This window comes from Euprymna scolopes, chromosome 16 (genome assembly GCF_053919585.1).
Source record: "Euprymna scolopes isolate OS-2025 chromosome 16, ASM5391958v1, whole genome shotgun sequence".
NCBI lineage: Eukaryota > Metazoa > Mollusca > Cephalopoda > Sepiida > Sepiolidae > Euprymna > Euprymna scolopes.
The window spans coordinates 90,236,427-90,255,469 of NC_136497.1; the positions used below are offsets into that span (position 1 = coordinate 90,236,427).

The following is a 19,043-nucleotide window of genomic DNA, read 5'->3' on the forward strand; positions in this document are numbered from 1 at the left end:
AGAATGAAAAGTAGTCCGTGTGCGGCTTATATAACAGACTGGATTCGATTTCCTCTGAAAATTACTAAAAATATAACCATTCAAAGCTAATCTCCTGGCAACAAATAAAAAGTTGCCAATATTAACATACACCATGTGAACTGTCAATATTTTGTGTGGCGACTATCATTATCCACAATTACCTGTATTGTTCCTGGCATAAAGTTTTCCAGAACTGCACAAGTAGCCACTGGGAGGCTGTTCTACTCTTTTATGAGGACGTCGCGAAGCTGGCGGATATATGAGTCTTTGCGCATGCCCACCTTCTGCTTCAGTATTCCACAAAGATTTTCTGTATGGTTTAAGTCTAAACAAATGCTTGTCCAGTCCATCACTTTTTTTTCCTTCAGCCTGTCGTCTTGGAGGTGTGTTTGGGGTTATTGTAATGCTAAAATACTGCGGTGCGACCCAGTTTCTGGAGTTAGGGAATCCATCTCTATTGCAATATTTTATAGTAAATTTTGGCGCTTATGTTTCAATCAATGAAATGTAACTCTCCGACATCTGCAGCACTCATGCAGCGCCAGATCAGGACATTCAATACCAGGATGCTTGACTGTAAGTATACCTCCTTACCTGTTCGCTGCAATATGTGCTTGAAACCATCGGAACCAAACAAATCTTCATCTCATCAGGTCATAGGACATGGTTCAAGTAATTAATGTGTTTGTTGGCATGTCTTCAAACTGATTACTGGCTTTCTTTATGCAGAAAAGCCACCTTCAGGAAAGGCTCCTCCTGGGATGACAGTTATGCACACCAGTTCGATGTAGAGTGGGCGTATGATCTGAGCATTGACAGGCTTAGATCCCACCTGTTCAATCTCTGCAGAAATGCTTACAGGACTCATATGCTGATATTTTAAAGAAACCATTTTGATGTAAGCTTAACGTGCGCTCAGCTTCTTTGCACAATTTACCTGGGTGGATTTTCTTCTTTTTAAACGTTAGATAATCTTTAGCCACTGTGTTGAAGCTCAGTTTCAGAATGTTGGCAATGTTCTTGTAGCTTTGGCCATCTTTATGTAGCGCAATAATATACATTTTACGATGTGCCATACAGTGCTATGATTTAACTTTCAGTGACCGGTATGAGAGAACGTGAGAGCTGTACTACAAAGCTGAGAACTAATGCTATTTATGCATACAAGGCCTTTGTAACACGAATGAGTCACGTGATATTTGGGAGGTAAAATGACAAGCAGTGCTCAATTTAGACATTTTGTGGTGAAGTTTTTATGGGAGGTGCTCACTTTTGTTCCTAGGGATCTAACTTTAATGGTTTATATTTTGAGTTATGCTGAGAGGAAAATAAATGAATTATGTTATATAACCTGTATACAGACAATTTTTATTGTGTCAAATGTCATTTTGTCGGCGTTGTCTTATGATGAGATAGATCTAAATATCTGCAGTAAGGGTTGTACTCAATTTTCTGAGAGTGTATGCATATCTCTCTCTCTCTCTCTCTCTATATATATATATATATATATATGCATATCTATCTATCTATCTATCTATCTATCTATATATATATATATATATATATATATATATATATATATGTGTGTGGGGGGTCATGTATGCATTCCCTTTCTTTCCTTATCCGCAAATTCAGAGATGTCAGTTTAAAAAAAAAAAAAACTTCATAAAATTTGTATTTTATTGTCCACGTTTTTAAAAAAAAATTATTGACTAAACTTTTTTTAGCTTTCGTCTCCCTGATGTTCTTAGGATTCCGGTTCTCTTTCTGCGCCCACCGCGCCAAGCCCCCTTCTCCAACCCAAAAATTCCAAGTTCTGCTGCAGTAAGCATGATGTTGAAACTAAACTAACTTGAATCTGTCAATTAGAAGAATGTCAAGAAAAGGAAATACATAACGAAAAAAAGACCACAAATAAAAACCACAGAAAATCCAGCAAAAGGACGTAACCTCGCTGAAATCTCGTATAATCTTAGATAACGTGATCTGTGTCAGCCTCTGAGAGAAGTTCTAAAAATGGACTCCATTATGTTACGCTTTTCACTCCACTAATATTGATTTTATTTGATTATGTTTTTCATTTTTATTTACGTAATATCTTTGTAGCTAGTATGCGATTTTTTTTGACTGACAATAGTGTTTTCTGATTTGATGTACGTTTTTTGTTTATATTTAGGAAGCTATTTTTCTCACTTTTATAACGTGTTTATCTCTCTTGTTCTTTACTAAAATAACTCTTATTTTCAAAGAATAAACTTTTGTCGGTCCCTCAGCCGCCGTAACATTTCCATCCCGCTCCTTTCCTTGTAAGCTTCGTAATTTCTAAACTATTAAGGGTATTTCTACTGCAATTGTCAATACAAGCCATGTAAAGAAAACAAGTTTTGGGCTAGATAGATTATAATATATATATATATATATATATATATATATATATATATATATATATATATATATATATATATATATATATATATAGTAATTTATAAAATATATGGCGATTAAGCTACACATAATATTCGGCGTTTCATCCACTCAAGGATTCGTCTGGCTTATGCGCGAATTATGTGGTTGTTTATCGTTTTTATATGGTCCTCTTCTGTTGAGGATTTATTTAGCCAATCAGCTTTCTAGTATCCACAGCGCCCCTACTTATCAGCCAATGGGCATGCATTTTATCGAACAAAGGATCTGTTTTAAAACCAGTTTAGTTTTTTAAGGCAGACATTTTCTTTTTTTATATATATAAATATACATATGTGTACACACATATATATGCACATATATATATACATATATATATGCATATATATGTGTGTGATAATTTATGTATATTCATGTTTATTTAATTTATTTATTTGTTTATTTTCTATTGTTTTTTTTTAAACTAACAAAAACAATAGAAAATAAAGGAATCCTACAGTGGATAAAACGCCGAATATTCAGTGTAGCTTAATCGCCATATATATTTTATAAATTACTAACTAGCTCTACCTACATATTGAGCACTTTTGAAGTAAATACTTAACGTTTACGCATAAATCTATACATTCGTATATTAATTTATGTGAGTAAATGAAGTAGTTATATTATATATATATATATACATATATATATATATATATACATATTTAAATTCTTTCATTTATAAACCCCATGTTCTTTCTCCCTAACCTACTTCTTCTGCCTCTTTTTCTCTCTCTCTCTCTATATATATATGTATGAATTTATATATATATATATATATATATATATATATATTGTGTGTGTGGATGTGTGTGCATGCGTGTGTGTGATTTTCAGTATATTCTCAACGTTTTTTGCAGTTTCATTTATTTTTACACATTTTCTGACAAAGAACTTAGGACTTATCGACGTATCTGAATAAAATATTACAAATTAAAAAAAATAAAAATAAAGTATAATTCTCTGCTTCTTTCGCTACCTATAATCATGGATATAATTCTCTAGAGCATACAAGATATAACATACACATTTACACTTTATACATCCTATATATATATATATATATATATATATATATATATATATATATATATATATATATATATATATATATATATATATATAAACGTAAATGTATAAAAAAGAATACAAAAAGTATAAAAGCGTATAACTTTTCTTTATTCGTTTTAGATTAGTGATGTGCAGGAATACAAATAATATTATGAAAAAAAAAATTAATATTTTTTTTTACAAGTACATAATTTCGACCGGTCCTTCAGTCTTCATCAGTGCATACATTTCCATTCACACACACACACACACACACACACACATATATATATATATATATGATTTTCAGAATATGAGATTGTATAAAAAATTCCACAGCCAAAAAACGCCGCAGCTCACAAGAGCCATGACAGTCAATATATATATATATATATATATATATATATATATATATATATATATATATATATATATATATATATATATATATATATATATATATATATATATATATATACAGGGGGATTTGGGGGATAGTATAAGTAGATAGATTGACAGGAATTCTGCAAACCCCAATAAATCGTGACTTTCCTTTTTCACTTTCGTAGTTAGATTCACCGTATAGGTGTTAATCTTCAGCAGAAGAGAAAATATAGAGTTATGCCTGTAGTTAAACTTTTGGAGTACAGGAGAATCATATTGCATACTGAGTGTTACAAAGGAAAAAAATGAAACAATGTGTGTGGATTGGTAATTCTTAATATTTATCATTCTCTTATATCTATGACTCCTTTAGGTTGGTTGTTGTTGTTTTACGGCATATCAACCCTTTTCAGGTTATTTAATGCCGAATCCAAAGATTTTGAAGAAAATTTTTTTTAATAGAATATATTTGTTGTTTTCACGTCGGTTTCTATTTAACTCATAGTTGGAACCCTAACAGGTACTACCACTCCGGTCAGAGCAATGGTAATTAAAGGGTGGCTCCACACTCCCCAAAGCCCACAAGCTGGGGCCTCACCACTGGATATTGTTTAAGGTCATATCCAGGATTCCCATTGAGGGACTTTTACCCTCTGCAGGGGGGCAGTCGGTGTATTCTAATGCCCCACCGACAGGGCCGGGCTCTTTAGGACAATTAAAGTAGTCTATTAAACTTAACGGGTAATCTCAACTCTCGTATGACCGCGCCGTTGAACACTTTTACTATCAGCTATTTACGACCCTGTAAAGACAAAAAGAGACGCTAAGTTTCTTCTTTCAGTGTAGTTGTTTGATTAGCGGTATTATTTTCGGGTTCAGGCAGCAGTTACTATATGCACTGTGGTTCGAATTGTATGAGCGACAGAACAATAATCCTCCCCACGAATAATACCTAGAAAAGGGATGAAGCACATTTATACTGATATATGATAAAAAAAAAATATCTACTATTATATGAAAGGAACTTTGTGTGTTTGTGAGCTCCTTTTCTACGGACTCCAAAACAGCTTCGTCGATTATTTTTAATTTCACGGAAATATACCTTATGTGTCTTAGAGTGTTCTTAGATAGTATTTGTCACAGAATGCCTCCGATTATTATCAAAAATCGATAATTGAGAAAATCATTTAAGATGGAATGGTCTGATTACCACTTCTACTGTCAAACATCACATGTGCATTCGAAAAGTTTTCTCACGGCACAAAAAAAAACTGTGTTCGGTGTATAAAATCAGCAATATGTTATTTGATATGACAGTGGCACGCCCGAAATAATGTTTCGGTTTAGAGCACAATGGTACATTTATACTTGATTTTGCATTTTAAATTTTGATTCTAGCAATTATCCACATACGAGTAAGAAGTACAGGCATATGGAATATACAGTAAGTTCATTGATATGACAGGTGCGCGTCCGAAATGAATGTTTGGGTTCATAACACAACTGAAGGATAATAATTGACTTGTGAATTTTAAACTTTAATTCTAGTCTTTTTATATAAAAATAATTTTATAAGATGAATAGTAAGTTCTCTACAATGCAATGTATAAAGGACTTAGTTAGAGAAAGGAAGAATGTGACGCTTCCTCCCCTTACACTGCTATGGACTCCTTAATAGAGATATCAATCATTCGATTTGATTGAAAAATAGGCGATTCCAGCGATTGCGATGATAATAAAATATTGAAGAGTAAAGTATTCGTTGATTCTTATAAAATGCGGGCAACATCAGGTCTCCCTCTAAGTACTGTATACATATAAATATATATATATATATATATATATATATGTATGTGCGTGTGGGTATGTGTGATTGCATGTCTGTGTGTGCGTGCATGTGTGTGGATGTGTATATAAATAAACATGTCTATCAAGGAAACAAGATTTGGTGAGGTTTATTGATAAGGAGCACATCGACAATACGTTATTCTACTTAATCTAGTAATGCTTTTACTGTCTAACCAGCCATTCATTTGTAAATGTTTCTCATGAAATCGTTTCTTCTAAAATTAAGATTTCTACTATACTTTTCAACCGTATTTGATTTACTGATAACATAACGTAAGTAATTCTTTTCCTCACATTTTTTTAAATAGGTTTTATGAAATCTGCATCTAGGATAGGTAAGCACAATATATATATATATATATATATATATATATATATAATACAAGTATATATTATACATATAATATATATATATATATATACCTATAACTCCGTATTCCTTTGGTGTGTAGTGATATTCATATTAAAAACCCTATTTTTCTATTTATTTAAAAAGAAAATACAATTTTGTTATATATGAGTTATCGAATTGCATTCATTAGCAAAAGATCTAACTAATTTGCATATTCTTTTAAACATTCATTTTTAATTAATTCCCTATTAGTTTTTTCAGTTTTCTTATAGGGTGATCACCTTTAGTTAACTATTACGAGTAATTATATTCATGCAGATATTCTACATGATTTATACTTGCGAAATATTTGCGTAAAAAGCTTACAATGAACACAAAATCGTTTCCATATATATTTATGCATACGTATATATTTTTGTTTCATCTATCTGTCTATCTATCTATATATCTATAAAAGTGAACGTGTCTGTCTGTCTTTCTGTGTACATTTCCCTACGCAATAACTCTGTCAATTTTTAGTCTATAGACTCGAAATTTGAAATACCGGGTACTGAGATTTGGGAAAATCGATGTGACGTGTGTCAGCCAGAAATTTGGCTGTTAAGGGGTCAAATTTCAACGATTGTACCTTTAAGAACTCTACCAGACTCCTCCGACAATTTTGGGTCTAGACACTTGAAATTTTAGATATAGGTTCCTTGAACCTGGATCTAACTTAATAAAGTGATTTGAGCCCGAAACTATAAATTTAAGGGGTTATAATAGGGGTCAAATTAAAAAAAAATTACTCTTTTTTTTTCTCAGCATACACCTCCAAACACCCGGGCAACGCCGGGCTGAAATGCTAGTATATATATATATGTCCCAAAAATCTTCGGCCTGAAACTTCAGCCACTAAAACTTGCCACTATGATATCAAATGATATGAAATAACAGCTGTGAAAGTGACCTATGAATTGTAGAAATTGTTTGAAATTTAGTCGCAAAATGAGTGAGCGGTAAAGCTTTAAATGCGATCTGAATAAGTAAAACTAGCACAATCATATATTTAAATTCTGTCGTGTTTGAAGCATATATATATATATATATATATATAAATGATGATGATTGCAACGTCTTGTCAGACGAGTGCCACTTCCTCAGACATTTAAAATCCATGAGCCCAAATGCCTGAGGGAGTATCTATACAAAGATGATGTTACAGAGTCTTAGCTTTGTACGATAGCTAAGTCTCTCTCTCGGTTCAAAATGTTGAAATCACACAACAAGCAAGAGCAAGATATCCAGCAACAAATTAAACTGCAGACCAGCTTAATGCGGGTACTGGTCTCCCACTTTATGTTTTTTTTTTTAAATCAGAGATTTGCTTCTCTTAGAAAGGTTGCCTTCACCACGGCTTACGGGAGCCCTTTCCACCCCAATACACACACACACACACACACACACACACACACAAATATACACGGTGCTAGTTGGCCGTTGACCCAGAAAAGGAGTTCATTCGCTCTTTGGAAGGTCTTGTTTTTAATCCTCCAGGTAGACTAGCCGCCCTCCTCACCAAAAAGTCTGGTGGGGGAACCAGTTTAGTCGCCGGTGACCCGACAATGAGGCAGGTAGTACAGAGTTACATGGTACCAGTAGCATATGACATGACCTGACATATATAAATATATATATATATATATATATACATACATACATACATATATATATATATATACACTTGTGCCCGATATTATTCATACCCCCCCTTGAAAATTGAGTTTATTAGGTGTAACTTTGTAAGAATTTATTGTTTACGTCCATATTGATACATATTCTTAATAAACCTCTTCTGATCATTTTCGTCATTTTAAAATCTCGGGATACTTGTAATAAAAGAAATATACAGCTATTTATAAAATCTGCAATGTTCAAAACCAATCATACCCCCTTATTTTTTCAGTATTAATCGAGTTTCTGACTGTTTGTTTCCTATTTGATTCTTATTTTGAATGCTTTTATACAACCTTTGATTAATTTCATTTCGTTTTTTGCATTTTTCAGAAATTAAAATGATATCAACTGAAAACCAATAAAAGAATAAAAATTATTCGAATGGGGAAGAAAAAAGAGCTTAGTAATGATCTTAGGACTAAAATTGCGAATTCACATAAGGATGGTTTATGTTAAAAGTCAATTTCCAAGAAATTTGAGGTCCCTACAGCAACAGTATAGAGCATAATCAAAAAATTCCAGAGTCACCACACAACAAACAACTTGATTGGTAGAGGAAGGAAAAGGAAACTGTCTGCTAGAGCCACCAGGAATATTGTAAAAAGTGTTAATGCAAATCCAACCACCACTACTAAGGACATTTTAGAAAATCTGGAGTCTTCTGGCATAAAGATATCAAGGCAAACATTGCAAAGGACTCTGCATGAAAATGGTCTGAAAGGAAGAAGACCAAGAAGGACTCCATTGCACACCGGAAAACACCTTGCAGCACGTCTAAAGTTTGCTAGGACCCATGTGAATTCTCCAGAGTCCGTTTTCTCAAGTATTTTGTGGACTGACGAAACAAAAATTGAATTGTTTGGCCATATGGATGCTTCTTACGTTTGGAGGAAGAAAGGAGAAGCTTACAACCTAAAGAACACCATACCCACGGTGAAACATGGTGGTGGTAGCCTAATGTTTTGGGGCTCCTTTTCGGCTAGTGGTCAAGGTAGTTTGGTCAAGATAGATGGAACCATGAAGAAGGAGCAATATTTGGAGATACTCCAGAAAAACATTAGACAGGATGCGGAGAAGCTCCATTTAGGACCAAACTGGGTCCTTCAACAGGATAATGATCCAAAACATACTGCCAAAATAGTCAAGAAATGGTTTGAGGATAATCAAATTAATGTTTTGGAATGGCCTAGCCAGACTCCCGACCTGAACCCTATCGAAAACCTCTGGCACATATTGAAAACTGAGGTTAAAAAGCGGAAACCTAGAAATTTGAGGGATTTGAAGAACTACTGCATTGAAGAATGGTCAAAAATCAGTGTTGATGCTTGTAAAAACCTTGTTGATAAATATCCAAAACGGTTACAGGCAGTTATTAAGAATAAAGGGCATGCTATTGACTATAAGTAAGAGAGGTATGAATAATTTTGAACTAGTGCCATTATTGTTTTTCTTTGTATAATGTTTCAAACTTGCATAATTTATTTATTTGTTGAGTTTAATTTAAATGCTTATGCTTGATGTATTGTTTGAAATCCCTTTAATATGGTCTACCTTCTGGTTTGAGCAATATTCTTATAGAAATCTCAAAGATCCGAGGGGTATGAATAATATCGGGCACAAGTGTATATATATATATATATATATATATATATATATATATATATATATATATATATATATATATATATTAAAAGAGAGAGAGAGAAAAGGATTTCAAATTAATAATATTATATGATTATGTGATACTATTTTTTTTAAATAGATACTAATACTTGAATTTTTCTGTAACTGACCGAGTCATAATTTAATTAAAATAAGTCGAATCAAAACTTGATTTCTAGTGCTATGCAATATCCTATTTTGTCACAAGCATTGGCAACTGTTATTCCTGGTAAAAGAGGCTGATTTTCACATTGTACAGTGTCACTGGAACCTCACATTTCTGCAACTGCGGGTGTGGCTTTCCATTAGATGATAGTATCGTTGTATATGTACTCGGAATATATCAATCCTGATTTTGTGGTTATAGTAACGCCGTGGCGTTTACTAAGGACATTTGCCCCTGGACGAGAAAGAAAAGAAATTGTCTGCTGTAGTGATGATTAAAGTGAATCTAGTATTCCCTAATATTCATGGTGTAAACGAGAAAGATTAGAAGTTTGCAAGTACTTGAAAAACGATCACTTATTGATAGTAATGTTATTCCGTACGTAGGCTTTGCGTCGAGATTTAATTGACTTCTGACAGAAGGAGACGTGTTAATCCTTGTCGTTTACGGGTATATAGAATGGCAGTGATGACATAATTACTGCTGTATTTACTCAAGCTATTTCGGTCACTTGTGTTGATTATGTTCAAAGTTTATTAGAAAGTAAATTTGGATGTCAATTATTATGGAGTAAAGTCTCGTGATAATTGGCGTAGGTCATTCGTGTATCATTGAGCGCTGCACATTATAGTTAGCATCGCAGAAGACATAAGTTTGAAGATGTCAAACCTACTCTGTCAATAGATTGTGCGTCTATTAATACGTAATTTATATAGGTGAATCAGGGTAATGCTTCCTTTTAGCAAATTTAAAAGTAAATCAGTTGGTCAACAGAAACTCATATATGATGTTAAAAATGTTCAAAAAAGAAAGTCCGCATTTTTAATTTTTTACAAACTGCAAATTTAAGCTAAATTTAATTTAACTGTTTAAACAGTCTATATCTTATTTTATTCGCCTTTTATTCCTCTATAATTTTACCTGTTTATTTTTTACTTTTAATTGAAATATTCTAGTGTTCACGTCAATTAAAAAATATAACTTCAAATTGAGAAGGCAAAAAGAAAGATATAGTAAGATATCATAGTCTACTTATTCTAATTTTATTTACACAATTTAATCTAGGGTATGTTTTTCACAAGGTATAATTTTAGTTATGAAAAATGATGTTACCACCATTTTCATTCTCACACTCCTGTGTTCTCTGCAGGGCATTATCCAGTTAATTATTCACTTAATGTTTCAGGGCTTATTACCCTAATTTCTTCGTCTATATTGTTTTTAGGGTATTTATTGTGGTTGGCTTGTTTGCATATACCCGCTCTTTGAGATAACCCCATAGGAAGGAATCTGACATGTGGGATATGACGAGTGGGGTGCCCAATTTATATCAGAGCCACGAGAAATTATTCGGTTTCTGAATGTGTCCTGGAGCTGATTTAATGTTTATTGTGCCGTATGCGCCGTTGCAACGTCCTGATGGAACCACATTGATCGAAAGACCCCAATTTGACTTGATCTCTTTCTTACTGATGTGGATAGATCCTCGGCAACACTTTCTGCTAATCTCTGACGATTCTCATAACTTCTTGCTGTACGGGGTTTACCAGATTTAGGGAGGTCACATATAGACCCTTGCTCATGAAATCGAACCACCATAGCTTATATTGCATTGTGAGTAGGGGAATTTCTTGTGTTGAAGTTTCGTCGAAATTCTCTTTGAGTTTCTCATATTGACTCATTCAACCGAAAACACGACTCTACGATAAATATCCGCTCCTCGGTAGTGTAACGACCTATGGTGACCTTGAAAGGGTTGCCTTAGATAATCTAAAAAATAAAAAAATATATATATAAAAATTAAGGAGGCTATGAATATTTTTAACCATCAGCTTATTTTGGGACATCCTCTATCTCTCTCTCTCTCTCTCTATATATATATATATATATATATATATATATATATATATATATATACAGACAGACAGACAGACAAACAGAACTATAAAACCACCCATCTAAGTACAGTATACGTTGCCGACAAGTAGCTGTGTGTAACTTCTATATTCCCTAACGAAAACTAAAATTAAGATATTATCAAACAATAACATTATTTCGATTCTATAAAAAAATGTTGACCTTTTAGAGAATCCTGATAAACAGCTATCAAATAACAATGGGCAAGCTTTCAAAATTTCATTTTTTTCTGATGACTCTTTGAATCCGAGTCAATCGGCAATATATTTGTGTTTTTTTTTCTTTCTTCAGTGTTTCTTTCTATTATTTTTGTTTTCCATGCATTTTTCTCCAGGGAATATCACTTTATCGCATATTGTGTATTATATTTTCATTAATTTTCATGACACTCTGAAATATTTGTATTTTTAAGTTTAGAAGTTGTTTTCATATTTTGCTCCAAATATTTAAAATAGCTTTAAAGCAACTGAAATTTAACGAATATTTATAAATTCGCGGCTGATATCTATTTAAAATCTGAACAAGAATCGAAGGTATTTTAATTTTCACACAGCATTCTAACATGTTAATTGCTATTTTTGCAAACACAAATTAAATTAATTTTAACCTACATCTTCCACCCTCATGCTTAAGAGCAGTGTTCCACAATTTATGATAATAGAGATATTAATTTAGGAGTGAATTATCTTCAGTGAAATGAATAAACATACATACACGCCTATCCTTATATATATATATATATATATATATATATATATATATATATATATATATATATATATATATATGCATGTGTGTGTGTGTTATTTTATTTGTTTATGTTTTAGAGATATATTTTGAATGAATTCAAATATTTATACTAATGTGCATTTATACCTAAATGCGACTTGGGAATATTTTTCCCTTTGACCAATTTGATACCCCCAATCGGGGAGCAGCATATACTTGTCAGTGGATATATATATATATATATATATATATATATATATATATATATATGTATATATATATGTATATATATGTATATATATGTATATGTATATATATATGTATATATATATGTATATGTATATATATATATGTATATATATGTATATATATATATGTATATATATGTATATGTATATATATATGTATATATATGTATATATATGTATATGTATATATATATATATATATATATATATATATATATTAGCCATCTCGACAGAGGCAACCTTTCTAGGGCAATTACTCTTGACATATCTAGGGCCTTTCATAGGGTATGGCATAAAGGTTTACTTCACAAGATCTTTAGCTCTGGTATTGCTGGAAATTTCTTCTCAATTATTGAATCATTTCTCTCTGATAGGTTCATAAGAGTAATAGTTGATGGGCTAAAATCAGACGCTCACAGTATTAATGCTGAAGTCCCTCAGGGGTCCATCCTGGACCCAACTCTTTTCCTGATCTACATTAATAATCTTCCAAATCACATCCTTAGATCATTTGTAGGCATTCATGCTGATGACACAACCATCTATGGTAGCACATCTAAGAGAGTAAACGACCAAGTTCTCCCCGATTCTCTCTCCTCTTATCTTGATCGCGTTGTATAATGGGGAAAGGAGTTGCTGGTTACTTTTAATGCATCTAAAACCAAGCTTCTATCTTTACATAATCAACGTTCTGATCCCTATCTGGCATCAATTAAAATGAACGGCTTTCGTCTTGAGGAGGCATCAAGTTTTGACAAGCTTCTGGGCTTGATCTTTACTCCTAATCTTAAATGTAATACGTACATCAACTCTGTTGCAAAGGCCGCTGGAAAAAATGGTCGAATTCTTCTACCGATCGAGTAGATATATCATTGCTGATCTATATTAGAGACTGGTTCGTCCAAGGATAGAATACTGTTGCCACATCTGGACAGGAGCTGCTAGAAAGGACTTGTCCTTCCTTGATAGGATTCAAAATAGACTTCGTAGCCTCGTGGGAGATGTTGTTTTCTCTTCTCTGCAGCCTCTATCTCACAGAAGAGATGTTGCGAGTCACCTTCTCGCCAAACTTTCACAAGAAATACTCGTCTAGCTGAAAACACTATTAAGTATTTTCCCCACTCTTTATCTGTGCCTAAACCTAAACGTAGATTCCCTGATCAAAGCTTTTTTCTTAGAACTGCACGACTGTGGAATTGTCTTCCGTTTTTCTGCTTTACAGCTGTCTATAACATGGTTATCTTCAAGTCGAACGTGAACAAGTTTCTGATGAGCCGTTTCATTTAAGTTAACAAATTTACCGAACTTCCATTACTATCGATTACTATATTGTCCTTTTGACTACTGTACACTCTTTAACCCTTATCCCTCAGTGGTCTCTCGGCCTTGATAAGTGGTGACGCCTATGTAAAAAAAGCTCGGATAAAATGGTGAATATGGCCGAAACTTAATGTATCCACGTAGTATATTTTCTGGTGCCTTACTTATAAAAGCTTCAGAAATATGTTGAGCTCTTAAAAAATATTCTTTTCTAGTTAAATATATGGTTTTATGTGTTACCCTACGTTAAATAGAAATGGCACTATATTTTCCGAATTCTACATTTAACATGCCCGGCAATTGACACTCGTTAATTCCTGACTGTCTCACTCCAGTTCCCGAGAGTAAAAGAAACTGGCCTCTAAAAATAACGGGAATTTGGCGTTTCTTTTTCTATAGTTCCAGACGAGCACTTATCAAATCCGAATTGTATAACCTGAATAAGACATGCCATAGCAGATCTGTTTAACTGGCGCCATTGCTCGCATCAATTCACACATAGAGAACTCATTAGGTGTCGGAACTTGGTGGCGAGCAAATTCAATCAGCATTGTTGATGAATAGATCTGCACAAGGGAAACAACCGCGGCGTCAAGCAATTTGCTTTTCTTTTAAAACGCTTCACAAAGTGCTTTTCACCTCATGTCTATTATCTTGTCGAAGTAAATTATGCCGGGTATAAAGGCGTTTTACGAGAATGAGATGAAATTGACCACACCAAGAGACACTATGACGATAGTGAATATGTTTTCCTTAGTTTATTATTCTTTGACATCCTCTTGATCTCTAGTATATTTGAAGACAGACTCCTTCGATTTTAATACTGTTTATCGCTAACTCTATTGTCTGCATGTCTTTATAATATGAAATCAACATAGCACCGAGAAATCAGACTCTTAATGTACCAAATCCACTGATAGCATTTTCACACCATGTTTTACTTAAACATTTTACTCGTTTTAACAGTTTAACGAAAACAAAGTCACACTAGACATGCACTTGATCTAAAGCGTAAATGGTCTGGAAATGATTAGAGTAGAACTCCGATATTTTATTAAAGTCACACAAAACAAAGTCTAAACACACTTGATGTAAATAACAACACAAAAACAATTCAATATGGAAAAGCTACTTCAATGCAAAAAAAGAAAGACATCTAGCCAAAGATGATTGGTTGGTTGGTTGTTTTTGTTTTACGGCATATCAACCCTTTTCGAGTTATTTAATGCCGAATCCAAAGATTCGGAAGAAAAAAATTTTTAATAGAATATATTTGTTGTTTTCACGTCGGTTTCTATTTAACCCATAGTTGGGACTCTAACAGGTACTACCATTCCGGGTCAGAGTGGACCTGGGAGCAATGGTAATTAAAGGGTGGCTCCACAATCCACAAAGCCCAAAAGCTGGGGCCTCACTACTGGATATTGTTTAAGGTCATATCCAGGACCCCCATTCAGGGGGAGCATTCGGTGTATTCTAATGCCCCACCGACAGAGCCATTAGCCAAAGATGAATTTTAGATTTATGAATATCGTGGCAGAAAACATCAAGTTCCACTTTTGTCTGAAATAACGCTCATGAGATATGTGGATTAAGAATAAATAAAAGGAGGAAAGATTTAACAGTTGTTGTTATCATTATTATTATCATTAATAGTATCATTATTACTATTATATTAAACTTAATCTATTAAAGAGAAATATGAAGTCAAATTGAATTGTATTGTTATATGCATTGTTTTGGTTTGATAACTTGTTTTCTGGAACAGGCATACTTTTTTAAGAGAACGTCGCAAGTATAGCCTTAAAAATACGTTTTATTTACTTAGGATAAATGATGCTGAAATTCTGTAACAATAATATACTTATAAACTATATAAAAGCAGACTGACGAGTTTTTTTTAATATTCTCTATTTACAAAACCTTAAATTATGTAGCCCGGCTAAATTCATGGAAATATCTAAACTTCATGTTAATGTTAACATATGTCCTACGTCACGTGATATAGTGTGCCACACAGAACACCGCTTTTTGTAAACGTTATCCCAGATGATCTAAAACTTGAGAGGATCTATTGTTCATATAACAACAGAGCAGCAATAGGAAAATTAAAAACAAACTAATAAATAAAGAAATAAAAAACACATTTACAACAGCACCAGTATTTTTTTTCAGTCGGTTCTACCTCCTTATTTCGTCTCTTTTCATATCTAATTATTTTTAAGGATTCGATGTGCACGAATGCAAATTATTAACACCTACAAAACTTACAATGTTGAACACGTAACATTTTTCATATTGACAATTCTCTCTTTTAATTCCTTATTGCCATATTTGGTTAATAGATGAACTCTGTACGTTTTTTTATAGGTTTCTAGCTACAAAATAAAAAATGTTTTGAAATTAACCGAAGACAATCCAACGGTGACGATGACTTGCTAAAATATCAGCGGAAAACATCGACCACGCTTTGTACAAAACGGCAGAGTTTAGGACGGGGGGGGATAAATGTTTTTGGCTAATTTTTCGATATTTGTCGTCCGAGAGGCCGACCATTAAAATGATATCGACTTTGTCAGGAGCCGTAGCCTCTGCCGAAAGATATTGTAAGACATACAAACATAAAGCATACATAAATACATTTAAACAGACTGGTAAGATTTATATTATAGATTTCAAATGAAAATACCTTTCATCGATCTGCGCCGATAAAATAGTAAAGTAAAATAACACACGCACTCATCATAAAATGTGGCATCCAATCTTATTTGTAATTTGATAGAACGAAGTAAATGTATCTTCCCTGTACGGTTTACTGGCTTCGACTACTTCTAAGGGAACTAAAACGCGTAAGTGCTGTAAAAACAATTTCGATGATTTTTATTTCTACGCCAGAGCTTTTGATTTTCTGAGAAAGCAATACAACCAATGTTACTATTGTCCAATAACGCAAAGGGAAAGTAGTCGGTAATAAATTAAGGATATGTTACTCATAAACAATCAATAACTATATGTACGGCAAACAACATGCAACATTTTTATTGGTATCGAAACATGTAACTCGTTGCAAAATTGAGAATTAAACATTAATCGATTATAGCTCTATTATTGCACATATTCAGTTGTTATACATAAAACCGACCTTAATAATTTTTCTTTTAAGAAAACTGTGTGAAAAGAAAAAAAAAGTAAACCATAATTAAATAAATGTTTCAATAGAATTGGATAATATGTTTTTGCATAAATGTTTAAATAAAATTGGATGATATGTTTTACAGCATAATCACATTAATAAAGCGATTCTCGTTCGATACCTTAAGGGGCATGAAGCTTGGTCCGTGAAATCTGGATGATTATTTTGCAATGGTAGACATTTAATCTTCCTATGAGATATGCATGTGACTACGACGCTTGTGGATTTGATTTTGTAAGAAGTGACATAGTCTGTTGACGGGTATTACACCAACAAATCTTACCGATTTGGTATTTTGTCAAGCAGTTATGCCGGGATGTAAGGTGTTAACTGGTTAACGGCATTTCAACCATTTTTGGGTTAATTAATGCCGACCTAGATAAGTTCAAAACAGGTTTATGCTTCACGTTTTTTTTTATATATCTCCACATATTTATTTCTAGTTATTGGTTTAGTTATTTTGTAAAGGAAAATGCGTTTTCTTTTATTTTTGACTTGCAGAAGTTGATTGAAGTTGGCACAAGCATATGAAATAAAAATAATAACAGCAAAGGTTGATGCATTTTCCGGTCAGAAAGTCATAATTCTCATGCAACCTGGTCTGGTAGAAGAAGATGCCTGACTAGGTATTGCCGCAAAGTAGGCATGAAAAAAATAGTCACTAAACGAATAACTCTACATTTCTTACAACCCGCATATGTGGCTTCACTATTGGGTGTTTTAACGGTCATATTCAGGATCATCTTAATGAAGGCACATTTCGATAAAGCATAAAAAATATAATTCCCATGAACATTTATTTAATCAATAATCATTAAATATCGAGAAAATACAATCGAAAAGGGCTGAATCACTGTGGGTAAAAAAAGGAACTCAAATCGTGAAACGTATAACCAATGTAAGTAAAAACGAGTAAATCTGATGAGTTGAGCAGTTAAATCAAAACACCTACAGTATATTGGAATCAGTGAGATCATTTGTGATGGTGTATGTACAAATATTGCTGGGAAAGGTATGAACCCACAACACCGCCAGCTTTGAGCATTTAAAATAGTTCGTATTAATTGTATTATTTGGATCTTATGTTCATATTGTTTCGTTTGATATAACATCCGACTTTTTCGGTGTATTTTTCTAACTTGTTAAAATTTAGGTTGGTATCGGAAGCATATATAGAATTTCGAACTCAATTAGTATCCGTCTAAACATGGGAATAACTTCTAAAATAAGAATATTTTACCTGATATCGATGCCTTCGTTCAGCCTTTAAAGACAAAGGATGCCCCCTGTAGAGGCAGCTGCGCGAGTAATTGCGAGGCAAGGGATGCGCAATCCCGAACCATACCTCTCCTTAATCAGCACTGTTTGGGTACAGTGGCATGGACGACTGGAAACAATGTCGAGATAAGCGGTGAGCGCATACAGCACCGGGTTCAACGTTGCTTAACTTCGGTGATCCAGCGGGAACCGGTGTGTCAACGGGATTCTGCAATATATCCGGATAATCAAAACATTTATTATTATTATTATTATTATTATTATTATTATTATTATTATTATTATTATTATTATTATTATTATTATTTTGTTGCTGTTGTTGTTGTTATTGCTGTTGTTGTTGTTATTCATCCTAAACTAGAAACTACTCACAAGTTTGCAACAGATAATGTTGTTGTATTAAAAGTAAATAAGGCGATTTGATATGCCGTAAAATGTAACCCCAAATAAAATACTCCTGTATACTCCTTATTTGTCTCCAGTATTCGCACTCGATTTATTGCCGAAATATTATGACAAGATTCATACAAACAATAGAATTTAAACTGCTTTTTTTATATGAAATTGTAATATCATGTTTAAAAACCAATTAAACCGTTAATTATTTTTCAATTATCGTATAGATTTTCAATTATTGTATATATATATATATATATATATATATATATATATATATATATGTGTGTGTGTGTG

General features: G+C 32.9%; 1 protein-coding gene across 1 annotated transcript in view; it reads right to left on the minus strand.

The window, feature by feature from the left end:
- Positions 1-742: 742 nt before the first annotated feature.
- Positions 743-19,043, minus strand: part of LOC145296201 (histone-lysine N-methyltransferase SETMAR-like) — a 53,988-nt gene continuing 35,687 nt past the window's right edge. The window contains exon 3 of the mRNA XM_080142410.1: positions 743-892. Coding sequence (XP_079998536.1) covers positions 743-892 — 150 coding nt within the window. The remainder of the gene's footprint in view (positions 893-19,043) is intronic.